Here is a 20,699-nt window from a genome sequence, read left to right as displayed (position 1 = left end):
CTGCTCCTACCATACCTTATTGTCTTCAGCCATGCCTTTGACTGCTAAAATTCTTAGAAATGTCCCCATTTTCTTTTTGCCTACCATGTCTTACTTGACCCTGACTGGACTGTATTCTTTGCTCACATTGTGACTTCCTTGGGCCGTTTTGGCTACTGTTTCTTCTGGGCCTCTCATCTTTCCTGTCCTTCTCTGTCCCCCAGCCTGACTGGGTTTCCCTGTTCTCTGCACCTTTGCTGCCTCCATGTCGTCCTTGAGCTCTGTACACAAGGAGTGGGCAACACCCCAGCTACCTTTCTACGTATTCCTCATTCCTGACAGGAGTCAGTCTGGCAATTCTGTGTATGTGAGGAGAAGGCATCTCTTCCCAGGACCCTTGATCATCTGCAGGGAGAGTCATATTCCCTATAAATAAATCTACAGTGACTAGGAAGAGATCACCACTGGTTTATCTCTAGGTGCCTGTTGGATAGTTCCACTGAAGTACCCATCAAAGTCAGGCTTCTCAGAAAAATGTATCCACTGTAGTCCAGTCCACTTCACTTAATTTCATATCATTTTCTTAGTTTTCTGTAGCCTGAACCTTGTCTTTGCTTTAAGGTTCCCAAAGAGCTAGTCACATGCTTCCTTTACTTTTTGTTCTTGTAACCCCTCTGGTCAGGCCACTCGGCACTTCACTTCTATAGTTTGTTGACTGGGAGTCCTGTCTCCTCTGGTTGCCCTGTCTGGTCCATGCATTAGCCATTCTGTCATAGAATGGACTGTTTTGAACAGTGCCTGTGTACTTTGACAATACTCCTGGTTGAGTATCTGATCCTAGGGATCTGACCCTGACCTACATGCACAGCTTCATCTTCCACATGGTCCCTAATGGACCACCATCACCCATCCCAGCCAAAAAGACATACTTGTGTTCCTGACATACCAACTGCCTCGCCTCTTGTATAGGGAACTCCACTTTAGGCCAATTCAACTGCTTCCTCTTCCTGTGCTCAGTGCTTGATCCCTTCTGTAGTCTCTTCCAACAGTGACCATCTGGAACACTCAGTTGATGCTTGGGTGCCTAAGTGGTTTACATCTCCTCGTGGCATAGCCTTTCTTGCTGGCTCCCAGAAGATTAGGGGACAAGATTATCCTGCTGTTCCTTAGAGCCCAAGATAGAAGCTACATATGTTGGCTGTGCAGTAAAGGCTTGTTAGTCACTATAATCATTCCATCTCATATTTTCAGAATTGCTTACAATAATTATGATTGTTAACAACTAAAAGGGATTTTCCAAAAGATCTGTCATCTTCTTTATAGCCGTCCTTTTAGGCACATAGGGTGAAGTGAAAGGGCTGTGCCTGTGAGATGCTCTGTGACTGTCCACAGAGGCGAAGCCACTAAGCAGTGGAGTCCACTTGGAGCCGTTTTTCTCCTGCTTAGGTAACTGGTGCTTCCCCAGGACATTTTCTCTTGGCGATGGTAATGTCCAGAGGTCTCCTTTTTGAGGCATGATCTTCTTATGTGTCTGGTCATCTCTATATAAACCAGACTGACCTTGAACTTGCAGTGCCTGCCTCTGCCTCCTGAGTGCTGGGATTGTAGGCATGCACCACTGCTCCTGACCCACACTCTTTAAAGAAACCTTTTAGTACTTCTTTAGGAGAGTGTGAAGAAAGACAGGGAGGGAGGAGTGGGAAGGTAAATGGCAGACCGACACATGCCTGTGCTCACCAGCAGGCTCTGTCAGCCATGGAGAGCCAGACAGGACAATTGGCTGAGTTCCAACATGTGCATTTTCTGTAGGTCACTGTTTGCCAGACTTTTCCATTCCCAAACCTGGAAACTTAAAGCTCTGGCAATATCTGCAGGCTTGCTTTATATATGTCCTTAGCCAAAACAGATATTAAAACAAAATATTTCTGTTTCTCACCATTATTTCATAAAAGAATATAATAACACTAAAAAAAATGGGCAGACTCAAAAATCAAACAAGCTTTTAAAAGCAAGTCAATTAAAAAGCTTTCTAACTTTTTTTTTTCTCATTTTGCCTTTAACGGCCAAAAATATCACCCAGACTGACACCAGCTATTGGACTAAGTTTTTGAAACCCCACTTTAAGCCCTATGTTTCTCTTCTGAAATCATCCAGTTCTGTGAGATTTAAATGGCTTTTGAGTATTTCCCATTCTATGTCATCAAAATGATGAGTCGGAGTCTGGCAAATCCAAGGTTCCTATTATGATATAAATTTACACTAGATTCTTTCCAGCACTGTCTAAAGGCAATTAGCACTCTCAAGCCTATATTCCTGGTTACTCAGAGACTCAGAATTGGTCACTTGTCAGGGAGGGAACATTTGGGCCTATGTGTTTGTCAAGTTTTGTCTTTGACTTAGGCTATTCAGATGCAGCACAATGGCTTGGCGATTTCTTCCTCCTCAGTCACCTTTTCCTGTTTCATATTTTATTTGAAATTGTGATTATGTCCAGCATGAATGAATTTCCACCCAAATAGAGTTTTCCTGAGCAGTGGTTTCCTTGGTCCTTCCCTGGCCCCCTTCTTAAGATTCTAGCTAGAGTGCAGAAGTCACTTCTAATAGCTTTACCTTTTACCCCAAGTAAGCACCAGCACCATGTAGAGTCTTGGACCCCCGTTACATCTCTGCCTCACCACCCACCATTTCTGTTCTCCGTCCCTTTGTTCCAGTCAAACTGGCCTTTTTGTTGGTTCTTGGGCACACTAAGAAGCCTTCTCCCTGGGTTTCTATACTTTTTTTCTTTTCTTCAAAAAGTTGTAGCACCTGTTTGTTCACCTCCTTTAGGGCTTTTTACTTATATCACTTTGAAGAAGCATCCTTGACCATTTTAGATTGCCACCAGTGTGCAATTCAATGTCTCTGCCCTGACTTCCTCCATACCTCCTGTCTTTCATTGCTTATTCACAGATAATGTGGAACTTTGTCTCCTTGTCTGAAGGCACAAAAGTTGTACTTTGACTCAACATATGCAAGTGCTTCTGCTCACTGCCCTAGATGTAAGTCGCACAGAGTCGCAGGTTGTCTTTTTTTTACTGTGTATGAGTGTTATACCTGCATGTGTGTAAGTGCACTTATATTGTGCAGTACCCATGGAGGACAGAAGAGGGTGTTTGACCCCCTGGAACTGGAGTTACAGACAATTATTAGCCACTATGTGGGTGCTGGGATTCAAACCCAGGTCTTCTGCAGGAACAGAGAGTATTTTGAACCACTGAGCCATCTCTCCAGCCCCAGGGTAACAGTTTATCTGTCTTGCCCATTGCCATATCCCAGATCCTAGGGCAGTGCCTGATATGGAGTGGAGACAATTTAGTTTGGTTAAAAAAACTTTTTTTGGCTTATTACAAAAGATACTGTTCATCCTAGAAAACAAAAATAAGAAAGCTATCCATTATTCTACCACTTTTTGAACATTTTCTTCTATAGCCTTTTCCTCTGTAGATGCTTTTTTCTCCATTAAAATGTTTTATACTATATTATTTTTAATGTAATCATGTCACTTAGCCACACTTTTTTTTTTAACAGAGTCTTACTCTATAGCCCAGGTTAGCCTTGAATTCAGGGCAGTCCTCCTACTTCAATCTCCTGAGTGCTGAGGTTTTAGGTCTATGCCACCATGCCTAGCTGAACATCTCTTAATGTCAATAAATATTTGTTTAAAGCCTTGTGCTGGATAGCTTCAATTGTCAGCTTTACACACCTGGGTGAAGGGAACCTCAACTGAGGAATTTCCTCCCTTGGATTGGCCTGTGGCCATGTTTGTGGGGCATTTTCTTGATTGTTGAGTGATGTGGGAGGGCCCAGCCGATTGTGGTCAGTGCCACTCTGGGCAGGTGGTGCCACCACTGGTTCTGTGTTGTCTAAGAAAGCAGGTTGAGCACAGCCTAAGGGAGCAAGCCAGTCAGCAGTACTTCTCCATGGTCTATGATCTATACTTTGGTTCCTGCCCTGAACTCCTTCCTTGGTTTTCCTCCATGGTGAACTGTGAACTATAAACCCTTTCAAATTGCTTTTGGTCAGTGTTTTATCACAGCAATAGAAAGCAGCTAAGATAAGCATCATGAATCACTGAAAGTTCTATTTTGATGTTTGAGTACACCTACATTTCTCTGTTCTTAGAAGATGTAAACAAATCTTATTATTAAGTAGTATACTCAACAAAAGACTGAGTAAGCAATCTAACAGTTAATGAGTTGGGAGAATATATTCCTAAGAGGGAGCTAGGAATACTTGCCACAAATCATGATGACCTCAGTTAGGATCCCTAGCACCCAGGTCAAAGCTAGATGAGGTACCAAGAATCTGTAACCCCAGTGCTGGTGGGGTGGACAGGTAGATCCCTGGGGCTCACTGGCCAGCCAGTGTAGCAAAAATGGCGAGTTCCAGGATCAGTGAGAGACTTTGTCTCAAAATAAGATGGAGAGTGATAAAGGGAGATATCCAATATCTCTGGTCTCTACAAGCACACTCACAGGAAGAGTGCACACCCCCACAAACATAAACACACACATACTATGTACTCACACACATGCATGTGTACATACACAAGTTAGACATAGTAGGTGGAAGGATTATCTGATAGAAAAGACTGCATGCTATTTTGAATATCAAATATGCTTTAATTTAGAGTTAGGGAAATGGCTCAACAGTTAAATTGCTTACCATGAAAGCGTGAAGACCAGAGCTTGGAGCCTCAGAAACTCACATAAATGTCAGGTGGCCACGGTGGCAGCCTGTGATTCCAGTCTTGGAAGATAGAGACGGGATCCCCAGAGCAAGCTAGACTAGAGATAGCAGTGAGCTCTGGGTTTGAGTGAGAGACCCTCCTTGATGAGTAAGGTAGAAGATCGATCAAGGATGGTTTCCCACATCACCTCCAGCCTCCACAGTCATACCACGAGCTCACACACACCAAAAGTGGGAAAATGCCAATATGGTTAATTTAAGAGACTAGTTTATTAAGAACGTGCAGTTCTTTAAATCTACAGACTATTGTGTCTCTCATCTGTGTCTTAGGAATTTCTTATAACAAAAAAATGAGATCTAAGTATGTAAAATTTGGTTAACATTGAATTTTAGAAGAATAAGCCCAACAGTATTGTAACTAAAATTATTTATTTATTTACTTATTTTTTAATTAATTAATTTATTTATTTGTGGGGATAGGGTGTGGGTGTGCAGGTTCATGCATGCCACAGTGCCTGTGTGGAGGTTATAGGCCAGTCAGTTATCTCCTGACTCCTTGTGGGATCTTGGATCCGGAGCTCAAACTCAGTTCATCAGGCCTGCATGCAATTGCCTCTACTCACTGAGCCATCTCACTGGCCTAATATTATACTAAATTATTCTCATTAAAGACCAGTCATTTTCTAACACTTCAAGTGTATTCTTACCACTTCTTTAGGCTCAATAAATGAATATCATTCTTTATTCTCCAGAATATTTGTTAGTCAGTCTAGTTTCAAGTTAGTTAATTTAAAATGTCATAAGCTGAAGTTGGGTGTATAGGCTTAATAGACCAGCTGCATGAACCTACCAGGACTCAGAAACTACTAAAAAATATCATACTGTTTTGATAATTTTTGAAAGTGACTACTCTTCTTAGTCTACTTCAAAATTGTTTTTCTGCTGGATGAACTCTAGGTGTGTGGCTCTCAAGACATCTGTCTTCCTAGTCTCCTAGTAGCACCTTCCCTTCCTTCACTTTCTCCACAGGTTTCATTCAGACAGATATATGTGCATATTATACACATGCACACGCACATACACACACGCACACACCAGAATATACACACACCAGAACTCTAAAAGGTAGCCACAGACTGCCTGCAAGGCAGTGCCATTCAATAATAAACAGATTAATTAACTTTGAGGAAGTAATATATAACTTTTCTGGAAAGGTATATATTACTTTTACTAAACTGCATACAAACATAGCTGTTTATTGAAAAATTCTTCAAAAAGTTAGGAAATGATTTTGTCTTATTTCAAGATTAAATGAAATCACACAAAACCATATTCTGAGATATTGTAGGAAAAGTACTACATTCTTGCTCCTATTTAAAATACTTTAAGAATTTGAGCTAGGGTGCCTGACAGCTGTGATATAATCTGTCACTTTGATAATCAGGCCTCAAAATAATCATAGCCAAAATTACTTTCCAAGCATTTCTGCTCCAGTCTTTAGATTGTTGCTGAGAAGCTTAAGTACAATTTCTGAATGAGCAGGTAAAAGAAACCCTTATTTCTTGTAACTATCTGCCCAGATATAATATCTGGTATAATCTTGCCACTTTTTCAACCAATGAGATTAGCAAAATGAGGTATCTAGAGAAATGACTGAAGCTTATTTCTTTCACGTGGGTTGTCATCAAAATATCTCCCTTTGATTTAAAATTGGTGTTCCATTAGCTCAGACCAGGGCTGGACATGCGAGGCTTATCCATATCCAGCCTAATGTAACTATTTCAGTTAAGAGTTTGCAGCTCATATCATGAGCACCAAATTACATCTCCTGGGGATGCTTCTAGTGCTTTTTGCTGGTTTGGACGTAGGTGCATGTGCCCTCAAAGCAAAGACAAGATGGCTCTATAAACTCGATACAAATTACCTACCCTGGAGCACATATTCTTGAAAAACACAGTAGTAATATGTGAATAAATTATTTTTCTTTTAAGTTATTCTTTATCTACCTCTATCTATCCTTCTCTGAGACCCTTGTCATTCAGAATCATATTCTTGAGGCTTGCATTTGGTGTTATCTTCTTGATTGTGTATATGAGTATATATGTTGTCTTTTCTTCAAAGCCTATTTAAACTAAGATATTTTTATTATGACCCTTTCCCCCCTCATTTTAATCTTCTGTGTGTATGTGTGTGCATATATATGTATGTTGGAGGGATGGACTTGCATGTGTGTGTGCATGCATGTAGAGACCAGGACAACCTTGGTGTCATTCCTCAGAAACTGTCTACCTTGGTTTTGGAGACATGGTCTCTCACTGGCCTAGGGCTCACTGATTCAGCTACAGTGGCCAGCCAGTGAAACCCAGAGATCCTCCCATCTCTCCCACCCCACCCCACCCCACCCCCTGCCACTAGTACTGGGATTACAAGTGTTTGCAACCACATCTGACTTTTTAAAATTTATTTTTGATTCTTTGACAGCTTCATACATGGATATACAAATTCAAGCCATTTTCACCCATTTCCCTCTCTCCCCTCCCCTCCTACTGAAAGCCTTCTTCTTCCTCCCAATAAGTCCCCCTCCTACTTGCATGTCTTTTTGTCAGTATATAACCCACTGAGTTTAATCAGAGTCATTTGTAATAATTATGTATGGTGGGTTATTTACGGGAGCTTGGGAAGCTTAGGGTCAGTCACTACACTACTGAAGAAAGTGACACTCCTTCCACCAGCCACTCTTAACTGTCAGTAGTCCCTCGGGGAGGCATGGGCCCTCATGAGCACATCCTCCTTTCATGATGAAATGTTGACAGGCCCAGTATTGTGCAGATATCTGCAGGTATAGTAAGTTCATGTGTACAACCACCATATTGTGTCCAGAGATACCTTTTTCAACATACCTCTCCATCCTCTGGTTCTTCCATTCTTTCTGCCCTCCTTCCTCGACATTCCCTGAGCCTTGGAGCAGGTCATATTGATGCCCCATTTAGGCCGAGTGCTCCGCTTTCCTTTATTCTCAGCCCTTTCACCAGTTATATAGTCTGCATTAACCATCTCCCTTCTCTGACAAAAGCTAAACATGGCACTAATCTATGAATATAAACATGGGTATTTAGGAAGCAGTTTGATTGCATGTCCATTTAGCAAAATGATAGTAGTGGGTTTCCCCCTTAGGCCTATGATCTTCCCAGCTACCAGCTCTTAACCAGGTTTACAGCCCAGACATATGTTCTTTCCTTATATAGCAGACCTCAAGTCTAATCAGAAAGCAGTTGGTTACCCCATAGCATTTAGCACATGGCATTGTTAATGTGGGGGTGGGGCTTGAACTCAGGTCCTAATGCTTGCACAGCAAACGCTTTACCAACAGAGCTATCTTCACAGCCCCAGTCTTTGAGTTTTTAAGTGCCAGGGGTATATCTCTGAAAACTAAGCTTCAGGAAAGTGTATTATTTAAGTCCATCAGAATCTTTGCAGAGAACCTACTTCCTCCAGAGCCTAACCCAGTCCTTTTACTCAATGAGCATTTGGGGTTGGTAGGAGCTGAATTAAAGTCCTCAGAAATTAGTCAAGTTAAGTGAGTCCAGATTTATTTGACTTAATGACATGGATCAAAATGAAATGAGGTCCCCGAGCTTTTTGTTGAGACTACTGCCTTTGATTTCATAGGCAATTATTTCTGAATGTTTAACCCCAAGTGTCAGCTACTTTAAGGGCTCTGAATCATATATGACCTTTTTAATTTTCATCTTTTCTCACTTTTCTCATTAGAACAATCTATAAATGGAGCCCAAGTTACCTTCCCAGTATTTCAGGCATTTCCAAAGGTGATGGAGTAAAAATGTTGGTACAAGAACTGGTTGTGTTAGTCGATGTCCATGATCCTTTAGCAAGGTTTTTCAGTATTCTTTGGTACAAAAAACTTAATTTTGCTACCTGCCAATGATGTGATTTCCTTTGATGGATGAGACAAATGTGGAGTTGACTCTCCTTATCTCTTTTGTCCTCTGACTTGGGTGTCAGGGCCAACTAGATGAACTTGCACTGGCATGATCAGGGCCGTGCATGTGGTTGGTCCGCTATAGAAATGCTGCCAGGCCTGATGATTAATAGCATCGTGGTGCAGGGAGGTCACTTGATGCCTAGAAAACCCCAGACATAGCAGCCTCATCAGAAAACAAAAGACAGATTTTTTGCAGCAAGGATCCTGTTTACTAAAGGACTACTAAGTCAGATAACCTTTGGTTAGTGTGTAGCTTTGAGTTTCTAGCATGGTGGAGTTTGGGGGTTGTGTTAAAGAAATTAACAAATCGTACCTTTTACATAACAATTCAGTAAAAACTGGAATTCTCTTTTATCAGTAACTTTCCCTCTCTCCACTGAAGGCTTGTGGTAGTACACATGTGTGCTCTCTCTCTTTCTCTCTCTCTCTCTTTCTCTCTCTCTCTCTCCCCCCCCCATGTGTGTGTGTGTGTGTGTGTGTGTGTGTGTGTGTGTGTGTTGAAAAGAGCTTCCAGCTGGGTCCACATCCCATTTCCTGTAGGTCTTTCCTGGGCCAGGCCCTGTTAATTACTCCTACTTCTGTGCTCCTGTGTCTGCACTACCCTCTTTCTTTTAGCACATAAATATACCCAAGTCTGTCCCATATTTTTCTTTTAAAGGAAATCTTTTCTTAATCCTACATCCTTCTTTAGCAATGGCCCACTTTCTCTCCTTTCTTTTAAAGCTAACTTCTTAAAAGAGTCATCCACCATCCTCACCAGTCTGCAGTCTGGCTCCCCTCCTCCTCCCCTATTGTCTGAGGTCACTGATGAATTCCTGTTTGCTAGATCCTGCAAGCACTTACTCTTAGGTCTCATTGAGAGTCTTCTTCATATTGTTTGACTTCCTCCCTACCTCTTGTGCCACTGACCCCTTCTTCCTCCTTGAAATGCTCCCTTCCTTGACTTCCCTGATGGAGTCTTCTGCTGTTTCTTCTTCCTGTCAAAGTGCCCCTTCCCAGTTTTCTCTCTACAAAAATCCTTGAATAGCACTATTTCCCCAGGGTTCAGTCCTTCATTTCCCAGGTGTGCTGTCCTGGTCTGTCCCTTATTATCATAGCTGCAGCTGAAACCTGCATACTAGAAACATATGAATCTCCTGGCCAGGCTCAGGAGACTCTTCTTGGCTGTGCCACACAGTTCTCTTCTCTGCCAACAGGTGAGCTACTCCTTCCCAACAAGATGACTTCTCTTCCTTTGTCAGCAAATACAACTTCCATTTTTCTATTTGACCTAGTAAGGAAACTGAGTCCCTCCCATGAGTCACCATGACCAGAAGACTGAGCTACAGAGGTCTCTCTGGTGGCAGGCTCCTCTCTCTCTTTTAATTCTTCTCAGACCTTCTTCATTTATCACCAGGTTTGCCTGAAAAAGATTCCTGCCTTCAGTCCCCTTCTGTCCCTTCTGCTGTGGGTGAACTTTGAAAGTCATGGAGTTCACCATGTCATTCTCTTGCCTACGACACTTCTGTGGCACTTCATCAAGGCAAGCGAGACTCCCCTCTCTTGGCTAGCTATATCCTAACTTTCTAATCTCACACTCTGTGGTGTGTCCCAAACATGGAAGCAGAACTCCTTTCCCAGGAGAGGCTGAAGCCCTTGGCATGCCTTTTAACACCCACCTCTGTACCTTCCACCTGGAATGCAATCCTTCCACTTCCACTTCTTCCCACTAACTCCTGATGTGCCCATTCTTGGAGGCCTTTCCTGACCAGGTGTTCTGACAGCCTCCCTCACCCCGCATGTATGTCTGGATGTTTAAAAACAATGTCTTTCCAAATCTTGAGGAGCAGGCACACTGCTATATGTTGGGAACCCAAGATCTATTTATTGCAATGAAATATGTGAGGGTTTTGCATTTGATCTTAGGTTCTTAACCATAGTAACAGGTGACAGAGGTTTCTGTTAAGTTCATGGGAGATAAGTGATCAGAAGTATTTTCTGACAAAGAATGCAAGTAATTCCCCATGCTTTATTGAATATATTAGTATTAAAATTAATGCTGACCTAGCTTTAGGGTACTCTGAGCTTTGTTTCCCATGTATGAATGGCTCCACTAGCATTGTCCCTGAAGTGACTACAGCCCATGAGGGCCCTACCTTCTCCTGGGCTGATCTGCCTCAGGCATCTTACTGCTGCCTAAGCAGGCCCTGCAGGTCAAGTTTCTCTATAACCAGCTCAACTCCTATTCAGAGGAGAAAGACCCCAAGAGAAATGACCCCAGGCATTTTCTCAAGAGCCTCTGTCTGATGGACCAGGTTATAGAAGAACCCAAGCCACAGTGGAACAGAGCCCTCAGTGTCATGTAGTTGGGAAGTTGCCATGACTTACCTTTTTGAGTTTGGTGTTTGTTGTCCTTAATCTACCTTTCCCCTGCTGTTGGTCTGCCTAAGGAAGATATTCAGAGAATGTGTTTCCAGTTTAGTTTGCCTTCAGGGAAAGAGGAGCAAGGGCCAGTGAGCCTTATCTGCTCAGCTGGCCTGCATTGGAAGTCCATGCCTCCTCCTGGCAGAAGAGCACAGCCCTGCCTTTAAATGTATGTAGAAAATCTCTCCTCTTTCATTTACATTAAAAAGGATCACTACAGGAGGCATATTTTAATAGGTCCCATTCTGGGAAATTTATTCTCCTATTTGGCGTCAGTGTTTTTATGTCACAACTTCCTTCCTCTTGGGAAAAGGGGCTGATTGACGTTATCTCTTTTAAAAGTCTGTATTTTAATGGCCACCACTAAATTTTTTGGACACACATCTCCAGACACAGTAGGCTCAGTTCCTTTATCTTTTCCGCATATATTGCATTTTCCAATTTTTTGTGTCTGTCATGACTGACCTCATATAAATTATAGTGCGCAACACTGGAGAGTGGTAAAGGAGGAGCTTAAAGTCTCTTTAAAGGGAGAGAAAAATAAACACATGCAAAATATATTCACACACTTAGCCACATTCAATAAATACACAGCTAACTTCAGCTGTACAAATAATGCTGAAGAGATGACAGGGACCAGAGTTAGTTATTATGAAAAGAATAATGAGCAGTGCTTAGAAGCAAGAAGAACCCAGTAAGGAGAAACTGGAAATTCTCTTTGCTACTCGGCAGTTGTGTTCGTTAAAGCATCTCTCAGCATCTCACACACGGCCTGGCTTATTATAGGTATGAAGTTATTTGTTTGATTAGATAACTCAGGACAAAGGACTCTGGCTATCCAATGAAGTGCGGTAGCGAGGACTTGCTGAGATCACTTATTGTAATTCTTGCATCCTGTCTACTTCTAGTCATAGAAATATTAGGATTTTAGACTAGAGGGAATACGGATCAAAACATAGCAGATCTGCTGCCCAGTGTGTCCCATGCTGTAGATTATTCTACCTACCTTCCTTCTGTCGTTCTACAGCTGACTTACACTTCTATATACCAACTGAAAAGGCAGGATGGAATCGTGAAATGACCTTCTAGCCCACACACTTGCATCACTGTCTGTCTATTTCATAGCACTGTTGTCTGCTTGCTTTTATTTAAGAAACTTCATTATTAAGCATTTACCTTTCAAAAGTTGGTCCCTTCTGTTCATCCAGTCCCAAACATCCTCTGTGTCCTGTTAGAATATGGTACCGCATGCTGCTACCCTTGGAATTCCGCTGGAAGACTGTGTCCTAGGTTTTCTTTTCTGCACTTATGCTGGGTCTCAAGTGGCCTGCAAATACTTAAATATGTCCAAGATCACAGTCTATTAATACTGCATTATATTCTGGAAAGGATCCTGGAACAAAGGAACAACAATAAAACAGCTGGTAGAATCCAAACAAAGTTCATAATTTCCATAGTTAGTAATTGCCTAGTTTTGACCTCTATCCCATGGCTATACAAGTTATAAACATTAGGGGAGCCTGGGTAAATGGTATAAGGATATGGGCATCTTACAAATGAAGAAATATAGATACTAAATTACATGTGAGTGTCCTTTTCAAAACTTAATTTTTCCAGCATGAGTAAAATTGCAGCACTAAAGTACACTTTTAGATAATTTTAGATATCATAAGGTATCAACCTGTGTCTGTGTGCATCTTCTTTCCCCTTCAGTTTCTACTCTATCCATCTCATCCATCCCACATCTCCAGCTGTCCTCTCTGTGCTGATGTAAGAGTGCCTGACTTTTCTATGTCCCTCATACCCATAGCTAGACTCACTGTCTCTCACTGGATTTTTAGCACATACAAACTTAACTCAGTTGTCCTCTCTCCTTGATAGCCTAGTATGGACCAGTGACTTCACCATCTGGTCACCCATACTGGATACCTCCAAGTCATGTTGACTACTTTCTCGTCTTCCACCCATTCAGTCAGTTCTTCTTCCATAAGTCTCTTGTGTACACACCCACTCCTTTCAATATCCCTTTGTCATTACCCTAGAAAGAGCTTCTAATACCTTGTCAGCAATACCTGCCAAAGTCTCTCCATCTTTTCTACTGACTTCAGGAAGAAGGCTTGGCAGTAACTGGGTATGGTGGTGTGCACACCTGTATTGTCTGCACTTTGGAGGCTGAGGCAGGAGGATGACCTCAAGTTCAGGGCAAGCCTGGTCACATAGAGAAACCTTCTTAATTAAAAAATAAATAAATAACAGAATATATGGGCTCCAGTGGGGCAGGGGGGCTATGGGAGGGTGCCATTTGGGATGCGGGTATAAAGATGAATAAGATTGTTTGGGATGTTTTGTGTGAAATACACATTTAAAAAAATCAGTAATTAAAAAAAAGAAAAAAGAAATAAAGGAAAGAGGACTGGGGAGATGACTCACTCTGTAAAGTACTTAATGTGCACGGACTTGAGTATGGATCCCTAGAACCCATATAAAAAGCAGGGAGCAGCCGTGCATGTGTATGTGCATGCCTGTGAGCCCTGCAGTGGGTAGATGGAGATAGGGGATTTCTGGGACCTATTGGCCAACCAGTTTAACCAACTTGGTGAGCCCCAGGCCAATGAGAAACCCTGTCTCAAGAAATGAGATGGAGAGTGATTGAAGAAGACACCCAATAGCAACTTCTGGCCTCCACTTGCACATGCACACACATGTGCACAAACATGCACAAAAAGGTTAGTGAGCCGGGCATGGTGGCACACGCCTGTAGTCCCAGCACTTGGGAGGCAGAGGCAGGTGGATCTTTGTGAGTTCGAGGCCAGCTTTTCTACACAGTGAGTTCCAGGACAGCTGGGGCTACAGGGAGACCCTGTCTCAAAAAGACCAAAAAAAAAAAAAAAAAAAGTTAGTGCCTATTTTGCCACTGCCCAAAAAAGTAGTAAATCCATACACAGAAGAAATATGAATGCCATAGACAAATTAGATTGTCAGTTCAAATCCACCTTCTTCCTCTTTATAACCCCCAAGAAACCAGAAGGAACACAGAAAGTCATGACCTTGAAGCCTAGCACAATCCCAAGCAGATTAGTCTTTATCTCTGAACCTATTTCCTCTTTTGTAAAATAGAGCCATACTTAATGTCCAAGACTGTTGTTAGAACTGAAGAAATTATGTATGCTGTTATTGGTACTTAACAGAAGGTGCTTAAAATGAGGACTTGTTCTCTTGAATTTCTCTGGCCTGTGTGTTAGTGAAGTTTGGTTGTATCTCTTTGTCCCTCAAAAAAACATGGTCCATATCCCACAACAGGGGCCTTTTTCTAGGAAAGCTGATGCAGCATGGTGGAATTGAACACTTTCCCTATACCCTGTCAGCTGCACTGGGGATGTGCTCTGCTTTATGCCACAGGTCAACCCTGGACCATTAGGGCTGAAGGGAGCCTGGCCTCAAGAACTGCATTCTATTTTCTAGAATGCAGTGCTTGGTCTGTTCTCACATTAGTGGATGAACCTGTGTTTTGCAGTAGAACTCTTCCATGTCTACCCTACTTTCCAGGAGCACTCTAAACTAGAATGCAACTACCCCAGTCTTCTGTGGGCTAATTCTTTGTCTAACTGATCTATTGCCCTTTTCTTCAGTGGTGTGGTTCAGTGTCTAGAATATAGTATGTACTCAATCAATATTAGATGGATAGAAAGCTGAACCTGTTAATCTCTAGGATTTGGCAACTAATCTGTCCTTAATTGAAAGACTGAATAATGAATTTCCCAGTAAGTTAAATATTAGACCAGGGCTTCAGCACTGATTTCTGGTCTCTACCCATACATGTACCTTTAACTTTCTAAAAGTTCCCCCACGTCGTTCTAATAGATAGCCAGAGTTGGAATCCTCCACTCCAAAAGGATGTGTCTATGCATTACTCTTACTGTTTTGTTTCCACACTGGATTCCAGTTGTCAGCTGGTTTATATCCTTTACCCTCACTTGGCTCTGTCTCCTTGAACTCGGATACTGAGACTTTCTGATGTGTAGCACAGTGCTTGGCATCTAATAGACAGTCATAAATGTTAATTGACTAAATTGGTGGTTTTATTTAAAACACAAGATAATTGTATAGTACCATATGACAAAGAAAGAAAGTACAGCAACCATGAGCTTGGTTTTGGGTTTGGTTTGTATATATACTGTTTAATTTGTTTGTTTTAGGTTGTTTTTTTAATTTTTTTCTTTCTTTCTTTTTTTTTTTGGTCTTTTTGAGACAAGGTCTCCCTGTAGCCCCAGCTGTCCTGGAACTCACTATGTAGACCAGGCTGGCCTTGAACTCACAGAGATCTGCCTGCCTCTGCCTCCCAAGTGCTGGGATTAAAGGCGTGCACCACCATGCCCGTTTTTTAAATATTTTACTTATTATTTTTATTTTATGTGTATGCGTGTATTGCCTGCATGTAGGTAAGTGCACCTGTGTCGTGCAATGCCTGTGGAGGACAGAAGAGGCTGTTGGATCCCTTGAAACTGGAGTTAGGACAGTTGTTAGCTACCAGGTGGGTGCTGGGATTCGAACCTGGGTCTTCTTCAAGAACAACCATTGTTTTTAACCACTGAGCCATCTCTCCAGCCCCATTTGTTTGTTGTTTTTTGAGGCAAAATCTCACTGTACAGCCCAGCTGGCATCAAACTCGAGATTCTCCTGCCTTAGCCTCCTAAGTGCTGGGATTACAGACATGCATCATGCTCTGTGTGTATGTGTGTGTGTGTGTGTGTGTGTGTGTGTTTTCTAACCATCTACATTTGATTACCTTTCTGCTTGTTCACAGTTGATTGTTTTTTCCTATTCACTCACTGCCATCTATCCAGGTACTAGAAATCAACAACAGCTAATGATATTGGACTTCACTGAGGACTCTCAATTTAGAATTTTATTCTGTTGTTCCCATCTGTACCCAAGTTCTAAAATTTGCTGTCAATATGCACTTAAAAGGATATATCATTAATGTGACATTCAATCACATCACCCCCCAACTCATATACAAGTCTAGACAAACACGCAGGTTGCTACTCCACTTCTTAACTCCAAAATCAGTTAATTCAGATATGCAGTATTATAGCCACAAAGATATTAGAGGTGTCAAAATCAGTCATCCTCATTATACAGCATAGAAGCTGGGTTTGAGACTTGACTAAGAACACACAACTTGTTAAAGATATAGCTGGTACAGGAAATCAGAAGCAGACCTAGGACAGTGATATACTCCTATAATCCCAGGATGATTTCAAGTTCAAGGCCACAGTAGCCTATATACCTAAACCTTATCACCAAAACCAAAAAGAACAAAAACAAACAAAAACAAAAACCAGTGTGGCCTAGACTACATAGGTAGTATACCAGTTCAGATAATATTAGAAATCGTATTTACTTATAGTATTTATGTTATAAAGAAAAATAACAGAGAAAAGGGTAGTATTAGATATTTCTCAGAAGATTGGAGAACATAAGTAGAAGTGGGGAGAGGACAGAGGAAAGGGTTTCTGAATGAAATTTTTAATAAGGAAAGTGTGTCTTGTGGCACCACTGGTCACTTGTGTATCTGCCCTTGTTTTCAGAATCTTCCCCAGAGAATACCTCCTTCAACAGATCCACCTGTATTCCCTTGCTGACCTACAGCAGGTAAGTGCTCAGAGGGGCCATTTCATTTTATCTTCTGCCTGGAGAAGTCTCCTTGTGAACTGTGGTCTTAGTGCTAAATTTTGCTGTCATTGTGGCAGTTTCATCACAATCCTTGCTATTCATTCAGTTCACTTCTATTCAGAATTGTGGGGAAGACTTTGTATAAAAAGATACTACAGGACAATGACAGATGCTGGCAAGAATTATAGAGATAGTAGAGTGTTCCTGCATTGCTCGTGGGGAAGTGGAGTGGGATAGTCACTTTGGGAAGCAGTTTGGCAGTCCCTCAAAAAGTTGGAGTTATCATATGACCCAGAGATTCCACTCCTAGGTATATGCCCAAGAGATGAAAAACATGTATCCTTGTGAAAACTTGTTCTTGAATTCTGGGAATGTGATATGCACCGCAATCCTAACTCCTCAGGAGGTTAAGGCAGCCTAGGCTCCATTGCTAGCAGGACAGTGTCTCAAAAACAAATAAAACAAAACCTGTATCTGAATTTCAATGCAGTATGATTCATAATAGCAAAAAAGTAGGGAGAACAACCCAGATGTCCTTCCACTGATGGATAGGGAACAAGATGTTATTTATCAGTATGATAGAACATTACCTAGCCACCAAAGGAGTGAAATATTCACACATACTACAACATGGATGAACCATTGAAACATCACTAAGTTAAGACTCCAGATATGAAAGAATATGTATTTTTATGACTATCTAAATGGCATGTCCAGAATAAACAAGTTCATAGGGACAGAAGGTAGCTTAGTGGTTTCCAGGCTCTGGAGAGAGTGGAGGAGTAAGGAAGGACTGTAATGGGTATTCCACATCTTTAGGGACTGAATTGGATAGTAATGATGCCTTTCAAATATACTAAAAGTTGATGGATTACTTTCTTTAAAATAATGAATGTTATGTATGAATGATATGTCAATTAAAAATTATGTGAAGACAAAAGACATGAGAAAATCAGAGAGCAAATGAATTAAGCCTTCTGGCTTGTGCTTGAAGCCTACCAGTCGAGTGACTTTTAAAGTTTAATAAAACATAGCAGAGCACAGAAGAGAGTCAAAACCAACTTCTTATGCTTTCATTAGTACATGCTCTTTTAATGATTGACCAGGTTAGCAGCTGGGGGTAGGGGACCAAGCTTTTGTGTGTTCAGCCCTAAGTTCTGAGTATGCTAAGCTTTGATTAATCATTTAAATCAACAACTCGCTCTCTAAGAAGCTGTTAGACACCAGATGAAAGAATTACTTCCCTTTCTAAATAGATACTGATTCTTTTAAGAATCTTTTTTTTTTCTTTTTAATTATTGTGACAACTTTCAGAAATTTTAAACTGCTAGGATTCTGTTCTTTTATTGTTGTTTTCCTGTCTGGCTGTTTTTGCTCAAAAGAAATAAATTCAACTTAAAAACTCACCCATGTCCTTCAGTCGTTTTTCAGATTCTAAGTTACTTTTCAAGGTTTCTTGTATGTATGTCTTTCTATTTTATTTGAAATTTTAAGACTTTTATGTTCTTTGTCCCTTTGATATCAGAAAGTTATTTTCTGGAAGAAATAATTTAACGTTTAGTTGGAGAGGTCTGAGAGAAGGTTAGAGCTTTAATTTACACTCCTCATCAGGTTTAAACCTATTTGCAAAAGCTAGCTCCTTCCAGCTCCTTCAGTCCTGTCTGCCCTGTCCTGCATAAGCAAGCATCAGTGTGATCTGCTGACCAGGGTGGAAAGGAGTATATTCTTAATTACAGTCACCTAGTGATATTCAAAGGGGAGAGTTGATTAAAATGTATATATACATTTATTTATCTCTCGTCTAGTGATCTGTCTGGTCATAGTAGCTAGGGGCCCAGACACTACTGCTTGAGAAGTCTCTTTAAAGGTACCAAACATTCTTGTAAAGGTGGTCTAAAATAGAATGACTTTCCTTTGGGTTTTGATATCAGATGAAGAGAAAGAATCAGAGTAATTTCATATTCATCTTAGAGTATTAGAATAGTGCATCCATTTGTAATAATAAAGCCTGCTTTTTAAAGCTTTCCTGTACCCTGCTGTCTCCCCCTACACACCCCTTTTCTTTTTCCCTCCTTGTAATAGTCAAACCATACATGCCAAGCAGCTTACTTAAGTCAGTGATAGTGGTGTTCTTGGTGGGCGAGGCTATTAGCCCCCAGAGCCCCATAAGTAGCTTAATCAGTTTTCAGCTGGGTAGTGAAATGATAGAAGCAATCGCTGGCTTATCAAACTCCCTGAGGGCTGGAGGGGGGGTGCTCAATGCATCCATTTATTCAGCAGCTCACTCTAACCTGGTCTTTGTGCCTGGCTTTAAGAGCCCCAAACTTATCATATTTAGAGGAAGTTTAATTCAATTACTGTTTCTGCCTGAGGTGGGCTAAATTGGATTTAGCTTTTGATCTGTCTGCATCATGGCTATCAGCCCTGAAGGGCACCCCTACCTCATCTTCCTTTGCTTTCTGAGTAAATAACAAGTATGTTTTCTAGGTTTGAACCGTTCTCAGAAATAGGTAAAGGGAAGGGATAAGGAGAAAGAAAAACAGGACTACTGCTTTGTGAAAGAATAGATCAAGGTAGCAGGAACCCTTCCTGGATGCTCCAACCATAAGCCTCTGTGGCTCTGCGCCACCTTGGTCTTTCCCTTCCAGTTTTTTGTCAGCTTCAGGAATGAATGATTTTCTCCTGTCTGATTCTGTTCCTTAGCCTTAAAGCCTTCTGTAAAACCAAACTTTTCCACTTTATACAATAACTATGGCAAAAGATGTTTCAAGGTATAGATTTTATAGTGAAAGAAAGGTAAATTAAGCCAAGTTATTGAGAAGTTATAGATCTTCAACAATAACACAGATCCATTTTTACAAATTTCTCTGAGTTTGATTTTTTTCATTTCCTTTTATTAAAAAAAAACAGACATTTTCCTCTTCAAGTGGTAATAATTTAATAGCCATGGTAAAGAGGGATTTGTAATTTATGCATAATTTTAAAATAGCACACAAAGCACTAATAATATTTAAAGATGCTGAAAGATTCTGGTGCCAAAAGAAATTGCATCCATCCTGTTTCATTTTTATAAGTACCCATCCTCAAAATTTTAGCATATTTATTCAATCAACAACTTGGCTAAAGATTTCAAGTTACCCTAATATATCTTTTGCTATATCAAGAAAATCACTATTTTGATTTACTGCCCCTTGGTATGTATTCTCTCTTACTAAGATAGACTTGCATGTGAGGAGATAGAGAGCAAGGACTGGCAATTGCTTAGCAAAGGAGACTCCTTCCTGTTGTGCTGGGAGCTAATCTCCTGCCATTTATTGGCAAAGTTTATGCTGGTGCTAAGTCCTCCACTGACTATGTATTAAACTGCTCTCTGGGCATTACACACCTGGAAAGGTAGCAGTTAAAAAGCACATTATCTGACTAGTCAGTTGACAGCATTTACTAGAGCATGTAAAATAGAGCCAAGGACCCTTCTAGCCTAATGGCAGGGCCAAGGAAGAAGCATAGTAGGGGAGGCAAGGCTCTCCAAATCCTAGGATACACATGCTTGATTCAAATATTGCTTAAGTTTAGAATTTCAGATAAATTTCTGTTCAGCAAAGAAGATGTTGTTAGAAAAAGGTATTCAGGCTGGTAGCAAATGCCTTTAATCCCAGCACTTTGGCAGGGGGGCGGGGGGAGTGAATTTCTGTGAGTTTGAGTCTATTCTGGTCTACAATAGAGAGTTCCAGGCCAACCAGGTTTACTTAGACCCTGTCTCAAACAAAACAAAACACCTATAGGAAGGAAGGGATAGAGGGAGGGAGGGACGGAGGGAGGGACGGAGGGAGGGAGGGAGGGAGGGAAGAGAAGAGAGAAGTGAAGAGGGAGGGAAAGAGAGAGAGAAATGTATTCAACCCACACACTTTGA

General features: G+C 41.2%; 1 protein-coding gene across 5 annotated transcripts in view; it reads left to right on the top strand.

Annotated features, from left to right (window-relative positions):
• Window positions 1–20,699, top strand: part of Plekhm3 (pleckstrin homology domain containing M3) — a 188,329-nt gene that overhangs the window by 97,121 nt on the left and 70,509 nt on the right. For all 5 annotated transcript variants that reach the window (XM_008846201.3, XM_008846202.3, XM_029569899.1 and 2 more), the window contains exon 6: window positions 16,705–16,768. In XM_008846201.3, the coding sequence (XP_008844423.1) occupies window positions 16,705–16,768 (64 nt within the window). The remainder of the gene's footprint in view (window positions 1–16,704; window positions 16,769–20,699) is intronic.

The sequence above is a fragment of the Nannospalax galili genome, unplaced genomic scaffold, assembly GCF_000622305.1.
Source record: "Nannospalax galili isolate Female #2095 unplaced genomic scaffold, S.galili_v1.0 scaffold281, whole genome shotgun sequence".
Lineage (NCBI taxonomy): Eukaryota > Metazoa > Chordata > Mammalia > Rodentia > Spalacidae > Nannospalax > Nannospalax galili.
Note: the sequence above shows the minus strand (reverse complement) of the source record. Positions and strands in the feature narration are given on the sequence as shown.